We start from the raw sequence: 13894 nt of genomic DNA, 5'->3' as shown, positions 1-13894 counted from the left end.
CTTCACTGTGAGGCTCTGAGCATCAGCAGGGAAATTTGGGCGTTTGGCTTTTCCCTTTGGAAGACAAGAAGTGGCAGATGTGGAATCGACCTCACGCTTGAAATACTGCATATTTGTATTGCAAGGCAGGAAGGAAATACATTTTGCTTTTTTACAACTCCTTGCCAATAGTCTTACAGCTGTACAGCTTTGTAAAAACGACATCACAGATGGCCAAAATAGCCATTAAACAACAACAGAAACAGTTCTCCCCACCAGAGTTTTCCATTTAGAAGTACTGTAGCGCGTGAGAAGACAGTTTTTGTCCCACTAAACGATGATGATTACAGAAAGGAACACAGGACAAGGGCTGTGACATGAAAGGGCTGCACCTTGAACAACCATCCAACCCGAAGGCAAAAGCATCATGCTCTTACCTGCGACCGAGTTGGGCCGTGGCATGAGGTACAGCGGGATGGACTGCACTGACTGGGACAGGACGGTCTCCAGGTTCCTCTCCGGGATCTTGTTCAGGCTGTAGGTTGAGGCTGTCATGTTCTCATCCACACGATACAGGCACGAGTCCATGCTGGACTTCTGGGACTGCCAGGGCTTCAGGTTGCCTCCCGAGCCCATCTCCTTGCTGCCTTCCCCTCCATACTTTGTGCGCTCCACGTTCTCGGAGTAGCTCGTCAAAGTGGCTTGAAGGAAGGAATCACAAAGAAAATGAGCAGGGGAGGAAGAAGTGCTTGCACACACACACTGCTGTGCACGGCGCCGTGCAGCGCCGCAGCCAAAAAACCACACTCATCGTTGTGTTCCACATCCACATCAATCAGAGATGAAATTGCATTTAATGACACTGCTCCTGCAAGAACGTTCAGGCTCACACTGATAGAAGCCATTTGTAATTACAGACAGTATTAAAAATGATGTGCAACGCTGCGTTAAGAGTACACAACCCCAGAAACAATTAAGGATGATCCATTAGCAGCGCTGCTCCTACCTCTGAATTCGCATCGCAGCCAGAACCTTCCCAGACGTTGCTCTCAGAGATGTATCACCTTACAAAATATGATTTATAAAGACTGTCTGACAATGAGTTGCCACACAGACGGAACCCCCACCTGCCTCACACCAACAACTGCTCCTCTGGCTGAGTTCAGCTCAGAACCTGACCTCAATGCTTTGATTTGTGCTGGTTTTGGGATGCTTTCTGTGCAATATCCATCCGTTTCCCCTTGCACTGCCCGGTTCCCAACAGCAGGGCTGCTGATATATTAACACATAATTCACCATTCAACCCAACAATCAACTTTATTGCAACTCTTCCTAAGCCCTGGGTGTGTGAATAGATGGACTTGGAGATATTTATCTCCTAAATCCCCTGAAATGCATCACTTTCACTTAGTCCATGGTAAATACCAAGCCAAGGCCAAACTCTCTGCTAATTTCTGTCCCTGGGCACAATGGTGTGGCTCTGTGGCCTCATGCTGGTAGTGCACACCCCACCACCGTCCCTCTTGGAGCTGCACTCCCCCATTACCACCCATCCCCATGCTGAGCTTTACACTGAGACATCAACCACTGCCATGTAAAGCCACCAACTCATCATCCAAAAACACAAAGACGTAAAAGAAACGTCCACTCCACATCCATCCCAATGGAGTTGGTGTAGCCTCCAACCTTCACCTTTCTTATCTTTTCTCTCTGGGCACTGTGCTTGCCATCCATGCTGCCAGCTCAACGACTGCGTACCCCGCAGGTGTCCCAAAATTCAGCTCTTTGTAACATATTCTGAGATCTGAAACCAATGCATGCAGCTGATGAGAACCACATCTGCTTGTTGGCACTGAGACACCCACTTCTGTCAGGTAAACATTTCAATGGGAGAAGCTACGATAAAACCAAGAGAGGTGCTTATAGGTTTCTTTGGCTGCCAACACTGATAAATACATTTTTTAGGATAAAACTTCCACTGGAACAGCCAGGGCTGCAGTGCTGAGCACAATACGTCCCACAGAACACTTGTTTCAGAAACCTCAGCCTATTTCTCATTAATCATTTCTCATTAACCTTAGCAGAGAAACGCCAGCAGCTAAGATCTTCAATACACCAAACTGAGGGTAAAAAACAAAATAACTATGGGTCAAAGTTAACTTTTTCGAGCACAGATGGCAGGCTCTATGCCCAACCATCACCTTTCTTACCTCTTCTCTCGAGCAAAATATGACTCCTAAGAGTTATAACTTAAGAGTTTTGCTTCTTTAACACTGCACTGTGCTGTGCTCCACCATAACTTTGAGAAATGAAACACAGGTTCCAAACTTCTGCTGATGCTCACACCGCTCTGATGCAGGGTGGATCATTCCAGCACACATTTGGGGCCAACCCTCTGAGATTTCATGGCTCTGTGATTCATGACTGTGACACGAGCAGTGATGGGCTGTGAAAACGAGCCCTAATGACAAAGAATCCCAACAGCCCACAATCCTGAGCTGCACTGAATTGTGCCAGTGCCAAAGGGGCTGAAGCAGCACCCATGAGAACCCCACACCTGAAGTCCTCGCACCCTTGAGGTGCAAATCAAAGCACACAGTGGCTGTCACACTGATGGAGACAAAAGAGGAAACCTTTCCTCAATGCAAAGGTTATAAAGGAAATCAACAATTCTTGGTTGTTGAAAAATCTCTTACCATCTTTAAAGCGGATACAAAACCAGATGGCATGCTCTAGATTTGGGAAAGATAAACTGATGACCTCAGACACATCAGAGCAGGAATGTTCACCTGGGACAATCTGCTGAGAGCAGATCTCCCTGGGCTGAGCCTTCCCCAGGCGATAGCCCTGCACTGGGTTATGGGATGTGCTGGAGCATGGCTGGAAGGGCTGCAGGGCTGTACACACAGAACAGCACTTTGTGCTCTTCCCATTGCTGAATCCATCCGAAAAGCACAACCTGGGTACAAAAAAGGCAGAATGCTGCAGTTCTGGGCTGATCCAGTGGAGCTGGTGGGCTGCAGCTATGCATGCATGGCTGTGGTTGGGGAGCACAGGAGGGATGGAGGCAGGGGGCACAGCAGCTCTGGAGTCATGTGCTGAAAGCACGGGACCTGGCAGGCTGTGCTTCCCAACAGCACTGCACTAATGCCATGTGCAGACAAACATAGATGCACATACATAGAGATCTTCAGTGTGTTAGCTGGTGGCCAATCTACATCATATTTCATACGAGCACAGACAGAATTTGAGGCATCTAAAGCATCTGAGAGCTGTGCAGCCCTTTAAGGAGCACAAAGGCCCTGTGATGGCAGGACTGAGGAATTTATCTCTGTGCAGACCCTGCCACAAGGTTCCAGCCCCACAGGCAGCAGCTGGGCGCTGTGAAGCCCAGTGTGGGGATGGCAGGAGGGGAGGCATCCCTACAGGGTTGGTCTCTTCTTTTTGGGGTTGGCATCTTCTCCCAAGCAACTAATGATACAACGAGGTGATGGCCTCACTTTTCATCAGGGCAGAGTCAGGTTGGATGTCAGCAAGCATTTCTCCATCTCCAAAGGAGTGGTGATGCATTGGTATGGGCTGCCCAGGGAGGTGTGGGAATCCCCATCCCTGCAGGTATTCCAGAATGTGGGGATGTGGCACTTGGGGACCTGGCGATGGGCATGGTGGGATGGGGTGAGGTTGGACTTGGGGATCTGAGAGGTCTTTTTCAAGACTGCTTATCCAAGCAGGAGCTCATCCATGACAGCATCCTCGATGCCACTGCAGTCAGTGCTGCACTTTGCTAAGAAATATCACATATTTACAGGAAATAAGCATTATTTCTCCTGTATCTGCAAGCCAGTCTGCACCCTGCAGCACAAGAGCTGCATTTGTCTCCAGTCACAACACAAAGGGATTTTTGCCATCCCATACAATTCTCACGAGGCAAAAATCATGCCTGGAAAACATCACCTTTCTGCTCACAGTGCAGATGGAACAGCAGGAAAAAGCAGTTTTCTATGGTTACCATTTAACGACAAGCAGCAGCTACAATATTAATTATAGATAGAAATTAAGGATAAACCTCAAGAAGCAAATAGAGATTTTGTTGCATTAAAAACTTAACTGCAGCAGAGCAGTGAGCTTCAAACATTGCGTAGGAGAAACTCTTGTGCAAACACTGCAGGTTCACCTCGTTTCACTCCCATCCCATGCACAGAGAGCTGCACAACCACTTCCAGCCCTTGGATCCTGCACCAGATTTATTTCACGTGGCAGGAATCTGCAGTTCAAGACCCGAACTGAAATCTATGGATGAAGAACTTTATGTCACAGAATCACAGAACTGCAGGGGTTGGAAGGGACCTCCAGAGACCATTGTGTCCAATCCCCATAAAGCAGTTCCCTACAATAGGACATGCAGGTCAATGTCAGATGGGTCTGGAATATCCACGGAAGGAGACTCCACCACCTCCCTGGGCAATATGCCACAAGTATAGATACAACTTGCCATGTCACGTTGGAGATATCCAAGCTAAAACGAAGGAGTGGACACAGACTGGACCCCTCAGCCCTGCTTGAAGCTGGAGGTCAAACCCCAGCCTGCTCCTCGTCTGCTTCACTTCTCTTACAGCAGTGGTCTCACACAGAGGGGAAAAACAAGCACTGCTTTAAGTCACATCGCCAATCCTATTAAAAACAACAGAGATTAAGCAGGTAAACTCATCTCTGCTTCAAGCCTGAAGCTACCATCAATCACAGGGAGCACACAAAGCTCTCGGAACGTAATGAAAAATACCTTGGCCATAGCATCATGCTGACCCTGTATTCTTTTGGTTCTAAATCTGAATTCCCTGGCAAGCAGGACGAGGAACAGCAGGAATGCCTGCGAGGCAGACGGGGCTCAGAGCTGTGTGCTGTGCAGAGCAGAACTGCAGCAGAGCAGCAGCACTGCAAACAGCACAGAGCAGCACTGCAAACAGCACAGAGCAGCACAGCTCTTCTACTGCAGGCTCTTGTTTGGGGAAACGTGGTGATGAGTGTTTTAAGCACAGTAAACATCAAAGAGATCTGTTATAAAGGCTCCAAATCCAATCTACGGGCAGCAGTTCTGATCTTCCAAAGCACAATACGTGTTAAACAAGGAAACGTGTCCCAAAATACAATTATTTGAACACATCCCTGTTATAAAACCACACAAGTAGGATGGCTGGACCGGCTGATCTTAGAGCTCTATTCCAACCTTGGTGATGGTTCTGTGATTCTAAAGACAGCTGGAGGAGAACCTCTGTGATAGGAATGCACAATGACAGATGAGGGGCTCTTTCAGGATCCTAATGGCCTTGAAACTGGCTTTAAAGTTGTAAGATTTAAACAAGAGAGCAAAAAGGAGGCATGTGGAGGGGAGTTATTATACACCAAGTCAGTTGGCTGAGGCAAAGAGGTTGGAGTGCGATGACCCTTGAGGTCCCTTCCAACCCAACCCATTCCATGATTCTGCCATTCCATGATTCTATGCTTGGTTCTAACTCACTTCAGGCTGTTGTTGAGTTTTTCTTCATAACCACAAAGGTTAAACTCCTGCTGCTCTTATAATAAGAATGGAGAGCCCCACCAGATCTCAAGCCATCAGCAGCCAATGCTTCCAACCCCTCTGTCCCAAATCCAAATCCAAAATAACACCTTGGGAGCTGACAGCACTGAACTTCCCTCTAGCTGTCTTCTCATCAGTGCTTTCAGTTTCTTTCTTCCAATAATTCCACAAATCCTTCAACCCTTCACTCCGTGTTCTCCCTCTACCAGCCTGGACTGTAAACCAAGCAGATTTCAGTTTCAACACAACACATCTTCTGTGCCACTTACTTTTGCTTTACTAGCTCCAGCACTCTCTTTCTCCCATTTTTCCCCAAAATCATGGCACACACCTCTGCCAGCCCATTATCCAAGCAGGGTCCACTTCAGCAGCCAACCCAGAGACGTAACCAGGGAAGGCAGCAATGCCATTCCACGACATGGTTGCTGTTTGGGTTTCTCACTCTTCACACTGAGCATGAACCACGAGTGCCAATACAGCCTTCCTTTTGCTCAGTTTGTCCAATTTAAGGAAACAGAGCCACAGTGGGATCAGGATCCAGGAATGGTTCCTACAGCACTCGATGCCATTGAGATGCAACGCTCCCCCTGATGATGCCCAACACTTGAGATGTCTGATAAATCACTTCTCCTTCCTCCTCCTGCCCCGTTATCCCACCACTGCAAGATGCAGATGCGTTACTGAGCAGAGCTCATCAATATCCAACATTTTTCAGGGAGGTCCTCCTCTGGGGCATCAGCACGGATGGGCAGCCTGAAAAATCTGTAGTTCTTAGAAACCTTATTCATTATTAACCAACCGCTTCATGATACTGATGAGAATGTCAGAACTCGAACTCAACAGCTGTAGGGTCACAAGAATATCTAACCAGAGTAAAATCCATCTTGAAGGGACCTGTGAGCTGCTCTTTGCTCCCTTCTCCAAACACAAACCTGTAAAGAAATCCATCTTGGTTTCCTGCCAGCAGCATCTCTTCTGCTTAGCATGCAGCCCGGACCAATTTATTCACAAATCCATTTTTCACCCACAGACACATATGTAGGAAGCAGCGACTTCGTGACAGCTCAGAAGTCAGCCTTCATTGTCAAGCACACAAAACCTAAGAGAAACCAATTAGTGTGCATGGGATGAAACCCACCTACACCACGGCAGCAGTGGTGCAGGAGGACCTACCCAGCTCACTGCCTTTGCTTTCAGCTGCTTCAGTATCATAAACATCTTCTTGCTCCAAATGGTCCCCTCAGTAAACACTGCAGAGCAGCACAGGACTTCATTTCTCACCCAGAGGGTGGTGAGGCACTGGAACAGGTTGCCCAAGGAGGTTGTGGATGCCCCATCCCTGCAGGCATTCAAGGCCAGGCTGGATGTGGCTCTGGGCAGCCTGGGCTGCTGGTTGGTGACCTGCACACAGCAGGGGGTTGGAACCAGATGAGCACTGTGGGCCTTTGCAACTCAGGCCATTCTATGACTCTTTATGTGCTGGCAAGAGCACAGCCTTGCATGGCGATGTCAGAGACGTTCTGCATTCAGCCGTGCATCAGAAGTGCATTTCTGCTGGGATGCACAGCACCCAGCAGCACTGAAGTCCAGTGGAGGAGCACGGGGTTCTGTGAACACTTTTCTTTCCAGTAGCAGATTCTGAACATCAGCAGTTGGCTGCCTCTGTGCTGAGAGAGCCAACAACCCTGGGAAGCTCTTCAGAGGTTACAGCCAGGTCAGCACTCCCAGCAGCCGCTCTGCTGCACTGAAAGGATTTAGCAGCTTCCAGGAGAAGGCTGACTGGCTCCGGGCTCCCGTCAGCTCCCTCCTCCTCCCTCCTCCCCCCTATCCTTGTTCTGCAAGCAAACACATACATTTATGACAGCTTTCAGTGGCAGCTATAAAAGATGGAGCAGATAACCCCCCAAACATCAGCCCTTCCTTCAGCTGCAGTGCCACCACTGCGCTGCTCCTGCCCTGCACTCCTAACCTGAGGCTGAGCTTCCAAGACGAAGAAAACCCAACAGTTCTGCAACAGCTTTCTCCCATAACATCATTTTGGGAGGTTCTATGGAGACTTTGTGGAGGTGCACGGGGGCAGCAGTGCCATCAGCTATCTGGGAGGTGCAGGAGGGTGACCACGACTGGGAATCACACAACACCTCCACAAATGCTCACTCTTTTTCTACACCAGCGCTGCAGGCAGCACTTTGAGATGGAAATCTCCATGGATTTACACTTCCAAGTGTCATTATGGACGCTCAGGGCAAAGGCCATCACTGTGGTTCTCTTCACACAGAGCAAACACAAGCAAGGGAAATGCACCAAGGGGCTCTGCATCCAATAAAGGAGGAATGCAGCAGAAGGAAACCTGATCCCTGACCCTCCAGAAACAAAGGAGCTGGTGCTGCTCTAAACAGGAGAGCACAGCTGTCTGTGTGCTGCACATATGGACCATTCCCCTGGAAATAATTCTGGAGAACCATTGCATACAGAGAGCACCTTACAGAACCAGAGCACAGCTCACATCCAACCGGTGCGACGATGGCACAAATGCACAACCATCCCTCTGCTCGTGCTGCACTGTGCCTTGCAGAGGACGGCAGAAGCAGAAAGATTTGGCTGCAAAAATTCCCACTTCTTTTGCTGCTGGAGAAGATTGTACTCCTGCAGTGTGTTATGGCTGCATAGCTTCTGTTGAAGGGCAGAATGAGACGGTGTTGAAAACGTTATGGTCAAAGGGAAGAGGGGCAAGGGAGGGAGGCAGAAGCTGTTTTGTGCCTCTGAGTGCTAACAGAAGTGGGAAGCACTGCTTTCTGAAAGCCTTCCCCTGCACCATATGAATGTGCTTTTACATGAGTTCTCCATCTGGGATACGTTACCATAACCTTGGGATAAGCCACTTTCTTTCACTTTCCACTTTTTCCATGGGGAAAAAAAGTCTAAGCTCCTGAAAGAAATATTTCCAAGAGAACCTTCCATGTGAGAGGTGAACAACATTGTGTTCTGACTTTAAGAAATGATCACAGAATGGGATGGGGGGCATGACAGAAACAGCAGCTCCAGCATCCCATCCCACCAGCGGTGTGCTGACACTCCCAGCCTCCCAGATGTGCTGCCGGGACCACCTGCACCTCCCATGCCCCTCACCTGGGCAGATGGCACAGCCATCCCCCACAGCAGCCACCCCCCGCGACACTTTGGAGCATCAGAAGCCAGCAGCCCCGTTTGCTATGCAGCTCCCTATGGCTCTTGGTTTTGTGTTTTAACATCACGCAGACAGAAGGGCTGTTCTATGGCACAGAGCACATGAACTGAGCCCAGGTTTCCCCATCAGTCGAGCAAAATATCGATCACCAGCACAACCAATCTCTCCCAACGAACCACCTTCCTTCTCTGTTTTTTCTCCCATCAGCACTATGTCACCTGCTGGCAAAGTGAAGTTGTCTTAGCTGGAGAAATACTCAACACAAACAGAGGGAAGGATAACCATGCTTGGACCATCACTTCTCTCCTATTGCACCTTCACATCTGCTGAGTACACATTAATCTGCGTGGGTTATTTTCTCAAGATTCTCCACACCAGCAACGGGGAAGAATTGGAGACCAGGAAGAATCAGAGACCAGGAAGAATCAGAAGGCATTCCCATTTGTCCTCTACAATTAGGAGTTCAACAGGGCTACTCTAGAAGCTGCAAATAAGAACATTTTTCCCCGTCTCCTTCTTCTCACTGAATAATTCTACAAAAAATCTGACAGTATTTGAGCTACAAAGGTGGGATCTCCATCCATTCTTTTTAACACTGGAAAAGAGTGGGTAGGGACTGAATAGCAGAGAGGAAGGAAAATGCTGAAGAAAGCAGAAGGTTCTCGTATCACCTGGGGGAGCAGGGGAGGATGGCAGCTCCCACCTGGCATTGCCCACCCCAGCTGAGTTATGGGACCTGGAAGCTCAGCCCTCTCCAAATGAGGGTTCAGGTGAGGGGCTCCCAATACAAGAAAGACAGGGAGCTGTTGGAGAGGGTCCAGAGGAGCCACAAAGATGATCAGGGGGCTGCAGCACCTCCACTACAAAGACAGGCTGAGGGAGCTGGACTTGTTCAGCCTGGAGAAGAGAAGCTGCGGGGTGACCTCATTGCAGCCTTCAGTACCTAAAGGGGGCCTACAGACAGGAGGGGAATCAACTCTTTGAAAGGTAGATAACAGCAGGACAAGGGGAAATGGTTTGAAGTTGAGGGAGGGGAGACTGAGGTTGGATGTTAGGGGGAAGTTCGTTGCTATGAGAGTGGGGAGGTGCTGGAACAGCTGCCCAGAGAGGCTGTGGATCCCCGTCCATCCCTGGAGGTGTTCAAGGCCAGGTTGGATGGGGCCCTCGGCAGCCTGGGCTGGTATGAAATGTGTAGGTTGGAGCCTCATGATCCTTGAGGTCCCTTCCAAGCCAAGCCATTCTATGACTCTTAGGAGCATCTGCACAGACAGCAGGAGGGAGACGATGGCAAACAAAGGGAAATATTGGTATGAGAAATAACCTCATAAGAATTACAGGAGAGGGAAAAACGCTGGGAAGAAAGATGGCAGGAAGCAAATATGTGGAGAATGAGGGAGGAAGACAGGAGAAAAGACAGAGAACGAACAGCCGCACTCTTTGCCTTCTACCACTTAAACACTCCCCAGAACTTTGCACCAAACGATTTCCACTTCACCAACCTCAACTATGGCGACTCCCACCATCTCCACATCAGTTTACCAGTGATGGAAGGTGACCGCGGTTCACACCTCCCACCCATCGCCAAAGGTGTGCACACGCTGCTCAAAACAAAGCTTGGAGGAGGAGAGCAGGAGGGCACGCAGCCCTGCTCACCTATGATGCCGCTGTCTCTGCTCTCCAGCGTGGACGTGGGGCTGGTGACGGCCCCGTAGCTGCAGTCCTTGGCAGGGACGTTGGTGCTGACGGGTGGCAGGGTGGAGCAGGGGCTGCTGGCGGGCGGTGAGGCCGTGCTGCTGGTCAGTGTGGAGCAGGGGCTGATGCGCTGCGTCACTGCCGAGCTCTGCAAAGAGGGAAGGTGCAGTCAGCAAAGGGCGGCTCTGTGCGCCGCTATGGAAGGGTGCGAGCGCTCTGCTAATGGTGATGAGCTCACCTTGACTAACAGCGAGACAAAGCAAACTCAGGAAATCCTGCCAAGACCTCCGTGCCATTTACATCTGCTCAGAAATCCCAGCGGGACTGCAATTTTTTCCTTTTGCCTTGTAAATGTTTCCTATCTTCAGGAAAACCGACAGCGGTCTCACAGCTCTGCTCAGAGGGACTCAATCTGGGTAGAGTCAGCCATGGACGTGCTGCCTTCCCCATTATAGAGGGTTCCTAAAATATCCCAGCACTGGGAGGGTGACTTTCCATGGACAGAAGACAAGGAGAAATGAAGCAGCACAAAAAGCCTGCTGTTCTAAAAGTTATCTGCAAAAAAACTGCGTGCAAAAAAATCCTGAGAGTTTATAGATCTGATGCTGTGCACCGAGATGAGTTTATTAAGAAAACAGAATTGCTGCTGGGTGCCATTGGTGACAAGCTGTGCTGTAAGTGTGGCTGCAGGGCACACTGACACTGGGTGAGCCCACCCTGCCTGCCTGTTTTTGCTGTTGCAGAGTGGTCCTGCCCCCAAGGAAGGAGCAGCTGAAGTTAACTGCCAATGTGGGATTTCCTTAATTGAGATTTCTTGTATGCTGGGTGAATACTTGCCTAATAATCCCAGAGATTTGCATTCCCACATTCATGCTATTTGAACCCAGACTGCCCACAGACAGCACCGTGCTCACTGCGTTTGAAGTCAGATTGGTTTCTTCCTTCTCGTTGTTCTACTTTAAGCTCAAAAATTACAAAGGACTTCAGCAAGCAGAACAGGGATCCAAAAGCAGGCTGCCAAGCTCTGTGCTCCCCCAACCAAAGGGGTCCTTGTGGGGTGGGAGCGGGCTGTGGGGCAGCCCCCCAAGCAGCCCAGCCCCAGCGAGCTGTCAGAGCACTCAGAACTGCTGCAGCTCCGAGCTGTGCACGGCAAGGCTGTGCTGAGCCTTCATCTCAACTGCTATACCGAAATCTCAGCTTATCTGAGGGTCAGCAGAACGATCTGCCAACCTTAAAACACTGAAATTAAAGCTCAGTCCTCCGCCGGCCGATAGCATCGCTGTCTGATGGAATGCCAGAAGTGATGTCCTTACCAATTCTTCTATTTGTGGCCCCACTGATGCAGCTCTGCAGACTGAGCTCCGTGCAGAAGGAAGCAGCTCCGTAACGCAGCCACGGCTCGGCAGTGACTGATGTTTTATTTCTGTAAATCTGTATAAAAGAACCTTCCTCTGCGCTCGCTTTAAGCATCCATTCCCACTGACAGAACGTTCTGTATTAATACGATTGCTGCTGTTTCATCTGTCACATCCTCACTAAGCTTCACAGAATTAAACTCCTCTGTCACAGTCCCACATTTGTGCCGCTCCGGCGGCTCCGGTTCAAAAACAGCTCCCCAAAAAGTCAGAGAGAAAGGATTAATTCTTTGACGTTTGTGATCTCTCATTAAGGAGAGCGTGATTAAGGAAGAGTCCTTCCATCCAGCACGCCGTTCCACAGCAACCTGCATTAGGGACTGCATCCTTCAGTGCACTCAGAACCAGGCAGCTGGATGGGAATGGGATGCGCTGATGGGGCAGCAACAGTAAGAGCACCTCTGCCCCCTCATCTGCTCAGCGCTGGAAGCATTAATCTTTGCACCTGAATTTCCTATCACATCATTTTCAGCACTGCTTTCAGCAGCAGAGCTGAGGGAATCACTTTGGGAAGGAGAGCCCAAGAGGTTCTCAACCCACGGAGCCCCAGACCCCAAACAGCCGAGTCCTGAGCCCCAGACCCAGCAAGAAATAAAGGAATTTATGTGCTCGTGGAGGAACCATTCTCTCTTCTCCAGCTACGAATGGCTCTCAAGGGCCTTGTGAAATATCTTTTAATGCAAAAATTAGCACGCAGACCAAGATACCCATCTATTTACAGGACAACCCTCTGCTGCTTCTCTTTAGATATTTCTACTTGAAAGAGAAGATGGGATTTTAATTTTTGTCCAAAGGCAGCAACAAAAGAAATCATTTGAAGCAGAGTGCTTGGCTCTGGAGCACCCCGCTCCACCAGGTGCCTCTAAAGCCCATTCTCTGGCACAATGATAGAGCACCTTCCAAATCCATCACATCTCACATCAACCAAAAAGCTGAATGAAATAATTAAAAACCTCACGAATGTGTTAAAGGCCAAGCTTTTCCAAAAACACATCTGTTGGGATCCATCTATCAGCCCTTCAGGTTGAGGAGGAGATGGAAGACCCAAACCCATCGGCTGTGCCTATGGAGTGGGGCTGAGGGAGCCCAGCTGCCCAGCGGAGCACTTGGAGCAATGCTGGGTGCTGTGCCATCCCCTTCCAGGGGCACTTTGGGACGGAGCTCTGTGGATGCCAACAGGGCCACATGAATGCCCAGTGCCATTCCTGGCTGCTCTTTCTTATAGACTCTCCTAGGGAAGTCAGCAATGTGAGCCTGGTCTCTGGAATTGTGCTGTGTTGGTATCTAAAGCAGAGACAGAATCCTGCAGAGTCATGCAATGATTGTTAAAAGAACAGAAGAGTTAAAGCTGAGCTTGTGAGTCTCATGCTGCTCTGTTACCTGCTGGCTCGATCTTCTCTTAGCTTAAGACAAAATATTCAAAACCAACAGCAGGATGTCTCCCAGCTTTGTCCTCATTTCATCAGCACTGATGGCATTGGGCAAAGCCCCAGGGCTGAACACCAGGATGAAGAAACTCAAGCAGGTTCTGCCAACCCTACACTGCAGCCAAGACCCCGACCTTGTGCTCCTTCCCTTTCCAGCAGCCAGAGAAGATGCAGCAAGCTCAATCACAACAGAGATTGTACCGTTTGCTTTCTATACCTGTTTTCAAGCATGAAACCATCTTGTTAGGCCAACAAAAAGCAAAATCCGTGACCACATGTAAAATAACACCACTACCAGCTACCTATCCTTCCTGGAGAGACAGCCAGCCTTCGTGCAACAGTGCTAGAATGCTTTTGAAATACTGCATGTGAGAAGGACATATTATTTTGATCATTGTACTCTGATTAGAAATGCTGCCCACACCCACATTTGCAGACACAGAAAAGCAAGAGGAGCTGCTTCACACGGTGGCAGCTGATCCCTGGAATGCACAGCAGTGATTCACTGCTGAACGAGGAGATCCAGCCTTCTACCTCACAGCAATCATTTCGTCATCAGGAGACACTCAGCCGTCACGTAATGAGGAAATAACCACCACCTCTCATCCTGCATTCTGCT

The 13894-nt window shown here is 49.4% G+C and overlaps 1 protein-coding gene across 15 annotated transcripts in view; it reads right to left on the bottom strand.

Moving 5' to 3' along the window:
* TANC2 (tetratricopeptide repeat, ankyrin repeat and coiled-coil containing 2) overlaps positions 1 to 13894 on the bottom strand; it is a 181183-nt gene that overhangs the window by 69306 nt on the left and 97983 nt on the right. For all 15 annotated transcript variants that reach the window (XM_085211218.1, XM_085211226.1, XM_085211229.1 and 12 more), the window contains 2 exons: positions 10395 to 10581; positions 417 to 680 (listed from right to left, as the gene is read on the bottom strand). In XM_085211218.1, the coding sequence (XP_085067344.1) occupies positions 417 to 680; positions 10395 to 10581 (451 nt within the window). The remainder of the gene's footprint in view (positions 1 to 416; positions 681 to 10394; positions 10582 to 13894) is intronic.

The sequence above is a fragment of the Meleagris gallopavo genome, chromosome 29, assembly GCF_905368555.1.
Source record: "Meleagris gallopavo chromosome 29, MGAL_WU_HG_1.1, whole genome shotgun sequence".
Lineage (NCBI taxonomy): Eukaryota > Metazoa > Chordata > Aves > Galliformes > Phasianidae > Meleagris > Meleagris gallopavo.
The sequence above is the reverse complement of the archived record's forward strand: the minus strand, read 5'-3'. Positions and strand labels throughout refer to the sequence as shown.